The following is an 11,047-nucleotide window of genomic DNA, read 5'->3' as shown; positions in this document are numbered from 1 at the left end:
AAAATGTTGCTTAAGCGATCAGTGCTTCAGCATCAATAATTAAGAAATTGGGGTTGAACAAAAACCTACAGACACCATGATCCAGACAGTGTGGATACTAAAGAAAAGACCACCTAGCATTATCTGACCATTCTACAGTACACAAATTTGGTAAAGTAAATCTTCATATGATGAAATGCAGATTTGAAGCGCCAGGTGTTATCATATCTGTAGCATTCTTCAGCCCTTCCAGTAACTATCAGTGAGGAGCATTATTTGCTTTTGCTAATTTAATTGGTACTCCATGTTCTCCTCTTATGTTTTTTACTGAATAAACTCCACTTTGTTGATTTTGAGGAACTCTTCTTGACATTCTGACGTAACTGAAAACATCAGCAGAGCTGTTAGGATTATTGGAAAAATGGGCTGCTGAATGACACTGAAAACAGAAGGGAATGTCAGCAACTAAAAAGTGAAACCTAAGATTGAATGAAAAAATGAAATGAGCTGGAGAAAAGGGGTATGGGACTATGGAAGGAGATGGAAAACAAGAATCGGATATTGATTAGAAAGCAGATCATGATGTTCAAAAATAATGTTATTTCACACTTACTGCAGAGACCTTCTTCACAAGCCTGTGGGCAGTCAGCACATGGTGTACCAAGCGTTATAAGGAGCAGCAGTAAACCTTGATAATTTCCACTGTTAAATCAGAGACAGATATTGTCATATTACATGATTATTATACACAGGAAACTGCATTTTAAACTGATTTGTTTAGTAATCTTGTTTTTTAGTTACTATACATGAAGGTAAGTGAAGTTCTAGAATTGTGTGAAATTTAGTAATAGAGCTGTCTATTTCTGTTTATATTGTATCATCTTCACTACTAAATAAATTTTGATTTAAACGCTCCAATGGGTTCTGAAATGGAACAAGCAGATTAATTAAATTGATTGTCAAATGGATGAAGTTGCTTTGAAAGATAGATGTGTTTAAGAGGCATTTAAGAATGTAATGTGTTAAAGACTGTCAGTCTGGGAAGTTTCAGCTGAACTCTAATTAATTGTTAGAAGATGGTCAATTGTGATGATCAAAACAGTCCCTCAGACTGAGTTTTACTTTATTATGTTGACCTGTTTTATAAGTTGCTTTGGGTAAAAGAATCTGTTAGGAAAATAAATGTAAGTGTAGGTGACATCACTAAGTTTGCAAACGCGTTATCATGCAAATACTTTTATTAGTGGTAGCTTAATTAGAACTACTATGTATACTTCCTCGTAGGCTTTTCTGTCTAAACTGTGGTTTCCCAGCCAGGTCACAAAGGCGTGCGTGTTAGATTAACTGTTGCCACTGAACTGGCCCTGTATGAGTGACTGTGCCATGCAGTGTTGTTTTTGCTCTTAGGAAGTGTTATTGTTTTGATAAAGTACACCAATGGACATGGACAGATGAATCCAAAATTTGCATTGATCTGGGCCCTTCAAATTTTTTAAGAAAATGGTATAATTTAATGCTAATTTAGTGCTAATTTTATTATAAATGTAGCTTTGTATCATGTTTAAAGTTCTCTCTGGAAGGGTGTAAACACTAAATGTTTATGGAAAAAAATAGACATGTCTTTTCAAGTAGGTGGGTGGCTTCTGAGATATCATCAATTTGTGTCCATTTTCACAGTCATAAAACTGCACTGTGATTTTATGTAAAATTGTGTGTATTTTTGTCTAAGAATGGTTGACAAATCTGGTATCATTCAATTAAACATGAGAAGATTTTGCCACAACCATCCTAATGGTAACCCAGTGTTCAAACTTGACCAGTCCAGGGTGGTGCACAAGATATAAGCCTCATGCACAGCAGGGTGCCTTACCCTGGTTTTAGTTGCAACAGTAGATGGTAGCATTTTTCGCTTGATTTTGTTAGTTTTGTTATCTGTGTGTGTGCTGGAGAGTAGACATTATATATTTAAGGAAGCAGCACGCTGCGATTATGGAGCTGTATGTTTGATGCATTCTGAGCCTTTTCTTATTTACAATAGTGATGGACAGGTTGACAGATGAGATTAGACAGGAGTCCCCATGGACTATGATGTTTCCTGATGACATTGTGATCTGTAGCGATAGTAGGGAGCAGGTTGAGGAGACCCTACAGAGGTGGAGATATGCTCTAGAGAGGAGAGGAATGAAGGTCAGTAAGCACAAAACAGAATACATGTGTGTAAATGAGAGGGAGGTCCGTGGAATGGTGAGGATGCAGGGAGTAGAGTTGGCGAAGGTTGATGAGTTTAAATACTTGAGATCAACAGTACAGAGTAATTGGGATTGTGAAAGAGAGGTGAAAAAGAGAGTGTAGGCAGGGTGGAATGGGTGGAGAAGAGTGTCACAAGTGATTTGTGACAGACGGGATCAGCAAGAGTGAAAGGGAAGGGTTACAGGACAGTAGTGAGACCAGTTGTAATATATGAGTTGGAGACAGTGGCACTGACCAGAAAGCAGGACACAGAGCTGGAGGTGGCAGAGTTAAATATGTTAAGATTTGCACTGGGTGGGACGAGGATGGAGAGGATTAGAAATGAGTACATTAGAGGGTCAGCTCATGTTGGATGGTTGGGAGACAAAGTCAGAGAGGCAAGATTGTGTTGGTTTGGACATGTGAAGAGGAGAGATGCTGGGTATATTGGAAGAAGGGGTGCTAAGTGGAGAGCTGCTAGGGAAGAGGAAAAGAGGAAGGCCTAAGTGAAGGTTTATGGATGTGATGAGAGAGGACATGCAGGTGATGGGTGTAACAGAACAAGATGCAGAGGACAGAAAGATATGGAAGAAGATGATCCACTGTGGCGACCCATAATGGGAGCAGCCGAAAGAAGAAGACAAAGATGTTTGATTTGGCTCCTTCAAGTTGAGGTGTTTTGTTTGAGTGATTTGCGGAAAAATACCTCATTGTGAGTTCTTCTGCAAACCACATAGTTCAGCAGCTGGTGTCTTATGTTCAGCGATTATTCCATTAAAGTGAAAAGACTAATCACTTTAGCGATGACCATTTATTTTTGCTTCAGTAAGTTATATTGTAAAGTTTCAGTTAAATCCTAAATTGCAAACAATTAGCTAACAACAGTAACATATCCATCCATATTAAATGTAATAGCTGTGACAACACTGCTAATAAATCAGACATTATTAACTGAAAAGGGTGCTGGTCATGTCAGCTGCATTTAGCAATACCAATGGATTCATTTAAATTAATGACCAGTATTACAAACAAAAATAATCAGCTAAATGACTAAAACCAAAATGAACTCTATCAAAGCAAATTGGTTAATGATATATAAAAAATAAAAACTATTAGTTGAAAAATTAAAATCAGGAATATGAGTTATCAGTTATTATCTTAGCTAAATGTCTCTTTAGAAAGAAAAGTCAGATTAAAGTCCTCATCTGCTTCCTCACTGATATTTCTCATTATAACAGCGCATTTGGCTGAAGTGTGCTTTACAGGTTGGAGGAGTTTACATTATGTGATGACACAAAAGCAAAGATCAAAGGTGCTATACATTTATAGATTTTGTACTTTTGTCAGTTGATGGTCATCCATTGCTTTCACTATTTATTTATTAGTTGCCCTGCACTATATCTTCTGGATGTCCATGGCTTAAAATAAATATTTAGCTATGATTGAGGATAACTAGCACGTTTATTTAATGAACTTTAAGGCATAAGGGGGGACTCACATGATTAGTTGATAGATTTTCTATCAGAACTTAAAAATGATTGGTACTTGCAGTTAAACCATACATTTTGTGTTTTAAAGAAAATGTTTACAAAAAGAGGAAATACAGTATGTGTGATTTAATAACGATCACAATATACAGTATTTATGTCTTAAGTTTTTGTCTCACTGTGGGAACATGATAATCTGCTAATTTATTCATAGTGTTTTGTAAAGTGCAAATATTGTGACAGGCACAGTGGCTAAGGCTTTGAACCTCAAACCCTTGGATTGTTAGGTTCAAATCCCAACTACTGATACTGTGTGACCATGAGCAAGTCACTTGACCTGCCTGTGTTCCAATTGGATAAACAAAAGAAATGGAACCACTTGTATGTCAAATATTCTAAGCTGCTTTGGATAAAGGTATCAGACAAATAAGTAAATGATTAATAAATGATTGATATTACTGTAAAGGTAAGAAAATACCAGGAGGACACGATTCATACTAAAGGTTAACACATTTCAATCAGTGATATTACTTGCAGGAATTCCATTCATTCATCTCTCCATTTAATGAACCTGTTCATTCCTTTTTGGGTGCTCTAGCACAAGCATCATGTGCAAGGCAGGACCCACACATTTCAGTCCTTTGCAGTACACGCTCATTCACAGACCCACACTCAAACATACGGGGCTCATTTCATTCGGAGGACTCGGCTGATTTAGACTGCATGTCTTTGAAATGTTCGGGAAGCCGGGGTATCAGTGCAGATTCAGTACAGAGAGCAAACTGAGCAGGGTGTTAACCTCTGCATGACTCTGCTTCCCCTGAATAAAATAAGTGTATTAATAAAAAAATAAATTGAAATTTCTAACTAATTAATAATTAGCTGTCAATCAAATGTTTTCCTGAAAACTTGTCAGCATTACCTGTACATGGCTGGTGTGTGCAAAGCGGTTTCTGTGACCAAAATAAGGTTAGGAAAGTGAAAAGCAGCTGCTTACAAGCCGACTAGTGCCTTCTTGTCAAAAGGCTGAACAACAGAGTTGCAGCATTGTAAAGACAGTGGTGGTCTTGGACTGTTGATTGTAATTATGCATATTATTAATTTTATGGTAAATTCAAAGCATGGTAGCATGTAATTTTGCAAATAATACTATATAAAAAGACAATTGTACTTACGGAGGACAGTATTGGCAAACATAAAAGTACTTGTAGTGAGAGTCTGTACAGGAAGAAACAGCACAGCCACCCAGGTTGGACCTGTACCAGACCACCTGAATGGGAAAAGCCAACACAATTCATTATTTGTTATGTGAAGTTTGATTCACTTCTGTTATTATTGAATTTTGCTTTTATGTCTACCTTACTGTCAACTTTATTTAATACGTACTACTTGAATAGAATAAAGACACATACATTAACGTGTAATGTGCCTAATTCTACCACCACTGACCATCTATCCATCCATTCAATCAATTCCTGAGCTTGTATATTTCAATTCACAGTTTGGTAGAGCCAGAGCTTACCCCTGATACCAGTGGATGAACTTAACTAATATCAGGTTTACTAAAAAAATCCTGCTGTCCTGAACTCACTTAATCTAAGTAATAGATGTGGGGGAGCAGGATCCTCTTGAGCATATTGGGTGCAAGGCAAGAACCAGCCCTGCACAGGACACTATTGTATTAATGGGTCCTTTCTCAAACACCCGCAAGGGGCTAATTTAGAATCATCAGTTATCATAACTTAGATGTCTTGGGGATGTGGAGGAAAACCAGAGTTTCCAGAGGAAAGCAGTTAGGTGCAAAATCCACATACATAGAAACCTTGGTGTGGGATTGAAATCTCTGACCTTGGATCCATTAGAGAAGCAGCACTAGTTAACATGTCTTTGTGCTACCCATAATTAACTAATGTATTAATAAATACCATAGATCCCCTTTCCAGGATGGCAGTTCCTCTCACCATCTGTCTTTAATTTGGGAAACATCTTTCACCTGTAAACTTGTTGATTTTGGTAGCCAACATGACAGGTGCCATGCCAGTAAAGTCCAATAGAGCATCACTGAACCGATTTTTTCTTCTTTACTGGAATTGTACTGTTTGGCTTGTTTTTGGGAGGCATTCAGTAAAAGTCCTGTCTGGGCAGAAGGTATGATTACTCTACTGCAAACTGTGCCTCTGCCATTGTGTTTGCCATTTCTAATGCAGTATAAACGTAGATTTTTATTAATAAAGTTAAATGATTTATTTTAACTTTAATCAATGCATTTGTTTAGTAAATTGAAGCATAAGCTGAGTTGTAAAACAGATTCATGACTTGATATATAAGCGCATCTCTAAATTTACTGAATCTGGGAACATCATGTTATAGAATATATAATATAGTATAATAATACATTATTATAATTTCTCTGCTATTAAAAAGTAACATGACTGTAGCTGTACTATCAAATGTCATAACAGACAACAATAACCCTGTCAACTGGGTTTAATGGTTGCCCAGTGCCATTGCTATAATGAATCCACAGTCAGAAGACAGGCTCACTGGCATGTGGAAAAAGGGCTGGAAAGAGAGGAGGCATCTAACAAGACCTAAGCTTTCAGTTTTTTTTTTTTTTGTGAGTTGGGTAATTCTGTGTATGAGTAAACCCAGAGGGACAAATAATCATTAGGTAGTAGATTGCGCTTTGCGCCTTTGCATTGCTTCTTTATGTTTCTCTCTGTGCTGATTCCTTCCAGTTTCATTGGAAAAATATGGAGTATGTTTATTGTAAATTTATAGTATTATAAGCTCTTCTAATACTTTATTCTTCACTGGCGTAATGACTATTATAAATTTTGTGGTTTCTCTTTTATTACCCATATTCTTTTTTAAAGGATGGTGTTAATGAACTGTAAACACAGTATTAGCAATCATTGTAAGTATATTTAATTTTCGATGTATCATTAAATTGAAGATATGTACTATAAGCTGCAACTAACTTCCTATTTTGAGTATGTTATGTTATATTAATTGAATTTTTAATGTAGTGCAAATTGTTAATTACTTATATAATATAATTAACCATTTTAAGTTAATTTGTGAGCTACTGAATTTCTGGCTCTTATCTCTTCAAGTTTTTAGAAACTCATTGTGTTTCAGTAGACTTCATTCACCTTCTGAAGCCACATTTTTGTTTTTGGTTTTGGGTGGCTATATAGCTGTATAGGGTGATCCAGATCTAATTATGCAGATCCAGATCGTCTGAATGACTTTGATTTATGTGAGGGGATGATTCCAGTTCGGCGCAATGATGATTCTTCATGTCAGTCAGCACAGCTACTTCTCGATGGTCCAGAATTTTTGAGTGAATTTCTATGTAATAAACTTAATAAGTTGTAGTGTACTGACAATTGCATAATTAGATCTGGACCACCCTGTACATTCCAGCTGCACTAAACATAAAGCAAAAACCAACACTGCAAGATGTAGTGCTTGAGCTTGGAGATATGAAGCAACAACACTAACCATTATGTTACCATGCTGACAAAAAAAAGTATACATTTGAATATTTTTTAATTTAGACAAAAAGCTAATAGTAAGATTATGATAAGAAGTTCACATTTACCTGAGTATAGCGTCCAACAGCTTCCCCATTCTTAGCTCCAACAGCGTAGGTAAAATTTTCATCCAACCAGGCTTGAATTACATCTTCCCAAGAATTTGGCTCTGTAGACATGTAAAGATTTTTCTCCACATTTACTAGCTAAAAAAAAGAGTTTTTATTTTATTTTATTTTATTTATTTATTTTATTTAGAGTAATTTATTTTCAACATATTTCAGTAATAATCAAAAATACAGTTTCACAAATAGTCAACCTGTCAGAAGCAGCAGTAAATAGAATGAACTACTTTTGTAATATATATATATATATATTATATATATATATATATATATATATATATATATATATATATATATATATATATATATATATATATATATATATATATATATATATATATATATATATATATATATATATATATATATATATATATATATACATATATATATAAATATATGTATATATCGTGGAAAGCAGCCTGGACACAGACAGGCAGACACCAAGGTTTCAACACCCACCACACGGTTTATTCAAATTTTACTATTACAATGTCCAATAGCACACAACCTAGTGCCCCAGCACCAAGCACCCTTATAGTCCAGGCCTCTGTCACAATGCCTTTCCTCTCACCACCTCCACTTCTCTCCTCTGAGCTACGTCCCACTTACACCCAACTCCAGCCAATGAATGGAGGGTGGCCCTTTACATTCACCCGGACATGCTCTGTTGCCTCCTGATGAGCTTCCAGCGGCACTTCCGCCACACCAGGGTGTCCCTGGTTTTCCTTCCCCATATATATATATATATATATATATATATATATATATATATATATATATATATATATATATATATATATATATATATATATATATATATACACTTTTTTAACTCCTAAATGCTTTCTATTTAAAATTTTCTTTATTAAGTTATAATGGTAGTTTGTCTGTTGTCTCAATTGTATGTTATTTGCTGTAGGATTCTTAACAGTAGTGCTAATATTTATGATTTGAACTGACAAATGTAATGCTGAATGCACCTAAAAGAATGGAATTGCCAGATGGACATGAATCAGCTTATATAAGATAGCTATACACTGTTCAAATCCAATTCAGGGCCATGCTCACAGTCACAACTGTACCACTTTGGAATCATCAATCAACATCACCAACTCATACTCAAAGGTGATAAAACTCTTCAACAATCAGTTATTGTGTCACTTTGACTTGCCACTTGCACTTTTTTGTGTAATTACTTAATAACCAATGTTTATTGGTGTTGCATGTTTTCTGTCTCTGAGGGCAAATGTAAGTAAGCATTTTAATGTGCACAGTACCAGTACTTTTACACATGGCAGTTATTGAACCCTTGAACATCTTTGTAGCTGTGGGAGGAAAACCAGAATACCTGAAAGAAAATCCTCACAAACATGGGAGAAGGCACAAACTTTACATGAGACGCCAACTGGTTTGGGATTTGAATCCAGGATGCCGGTGAGTCAAAATTATCCTGGTGTAAGTACTGACTCTTCTTTTACAGTATAACATATTTGTGCTCTCATTGCATTTATTTTTTTAACCAGAAGATTGTTTTTAACATTTAGGAGCCAAAAACATTTAGGATTACTTACTGCTAATCTTTCTTTTAAATGAAGGGCTGTGGTTGAAACTGCAGGTGATGGCCCATTCTTTAGCATTGGATGCAACTTCATTACTCCATTGCTGTAAGACAAATTCACAGTACACTAAAACAATATGAAACAATGATTTCTAAATATAGAGATTCATGATGATTATAGACAAATTCAAATTAAAACAATTATTTGTCACTCTTGTATTTTAGAAAGGCTGCTAATGGAAACAGAAAATACAAACTTATACGTAGTTGTATATTCATTAGGAAATCATGTGTGTTCTAAAATGTAAAATCCCACTAGCTTTGTTTACTTGAATGGCCATGATTAATAAGACGAGGCAGGCCATTGTCCTTATTAAGGAGATTAAGAAATGGAATCAGAGTAGAGGAAGGGGAAAACCAAAGACATTCTGTGAAGTATTTCTGCAAATGAACAGGACTTCTTATGAAAAGATGAAAAACAGAAAGTATTTTAAAAATGTGAATTGCATTCTTTATCATAGCATTCTGATTGTGCAAGGCAGAGTTTTATTCATTTAAAAGATCTTTGAAATACTTGCCAGTTAAATAAAGCTACCATCTGCACTTTTGTGTTGGTATGGTTAATTTATTCTGCATATTCATAATATGCTCTGTTCAGTCTTTTTAAGCCACAGTGGTATCATTCAACAAAATATAAATAAAAATCAAATGAAATGTGATAATGGTGATCTAGACTGCATTCACTGAAAGAGGTTTAAGTAAAACGTTTTCCTTAAAAAAGGCTTCCTATACATGTAGACAGAATTCTTATGAATGTATCCATTGAACCATTTCCCATCACTGTACCATGATGAGCATGTTGCTTGACGCCGGAGTCACAGCTTTCCTTAGATTGTTGTGCTTGTCCACAATAATTTTCTGAACTTCCAGACTTTCAGTGGAGATTTCTGCATCTAAGATGAACAATAAACACTGTAAATATTGTTTAAGAGAAACTTTATTTTTAGTCATAAACAGCAAAGGATAGAGTATAATAATTATGGTGCTTTACCCCAAGATTACCAAAATTCTTTGCCCCAGAATGGAGGTGAATATGAAGGAACATCTTCTTACAATGTCATCATTGGTGACACCTTTTTTTGAAAATGAGTCATTATATGAGCTATTGTGAGCCATACTCCTTGGTATATAACTATTTTTATTTACAAATCAAACTCATCACTTGCTGTGTGATGTGATTTAGAGTTATAACTTAGGTTTTCTTTGCTGATGATATTTAGGCTTATTTTAAACTGTATGACTAAATAAAATTAACAATTATCAATGCATTCTTTGAACCTGCAGTTTCTAAAACTGGGCCAAAAGGAGTCACAACCTATCCTGACTGGAACAAACTTTTTTTGGAACGTCAGTCTTGCACAGAGCACACCCACACACCTACATTGTGTGCACTCACTCATATCTGGGTGATTAAAGTTTACTTATGAACATAACAATGAAGGAAACTGCAGTTAATTAAAGGAGACAAAAAGTGAGTGAGGAAACTTCACACAATCAGTGACCATGACACAGCACTGCTGACCCATGAAGAAAAGGCATTTTCAAGGTTACAGTAATGCTGTATGCAATGAGTAATGGCCTTAACTAGATTTAAATGATGGATTTCATATTGTTTCACACTTTTTCCCATGTTCCATAAATTAACAAAGTTACTAATCATCCAGAGACAGATCATATTTTTAGAAACAAATGTTTGTCAAGAAGTAAAAAAAATGCTTACCTGACTGTAGCACATAAAACAGAAAGGGAACAAAAAAAGAATAATAGACACTTAGAAAAAATGGAAAAAATAAAGAACATTCTTCTAGTTTTTATTAAAGTATAAATAAGTTAACATGTTAAAGAAAATCAGGTCACATTTTGTTTTACTGAAAAAATATGATGAAAAATGTGTAAAAATATATTTTGTAATATATTCCAATGTAATATAAATATATTAACTTGTAAACTCCCAAACATTCACAAACCAGCAAACGTTTGTTCTTTTGCGTAATTCTGTAGTTACAATCTCAACAGCATTGGGCACAAGGCAAGGAATCTCCCCAGGTCAATTAAATTAATGCACAA

At 35.0% G+C, this 11,047-nt stretch overlaps 1 protein-coding gene across 1 annotated transcript; it reads right to left on the bottom strand.

Annotated features, from left to right (window-relative positions):
* Positions 1-646: 646 nt before the first annotated feature.
* LOC120522023 (cysteine-rich secretory protein 2-like) lies at positions 647-10,653 on the bottom strand. Its single transcript, XM_039743248.1, has 5 exons — positions 9,767-10,653; positions 8,934-9,024; positions 7,303-7,403; positions 4,871-4,913; positions 647-681 (listed from the first exon to the last, which is right to left on the bottom strand). Exons 1-5 carry the CDS (start codon positions 9,929-9,931, stop codon positions 647-649), a joined length of 435 nt encoding a protein of 144 aa, XP_039599182.1. The 5' UTR covers positions 9,932-10,653.
* Positions 10,654-11,047: the final 394 nt, after the last annotated feature.

This window comes from Polypterus senegalus, unplaced genomic scaffold, assembly GCF_016835505.1.
Source record: "Polypterus senegalus isolate Bchr_013 unplaced genomic scaffold, ASM1683550v1 scaffold_3922, whole genome shotgun sequence".
Lineage (NCBI taxonomy): Eukaryota > Metazoa > Chordata > Cladistia > Polypteriformes > Polypteridae > Polypterus > Polypterus senegalus.
Note: the sequence above shows the minus strand (reverse complement) of the source record. Positions and strands in the feature narration are given on the sequence as shown.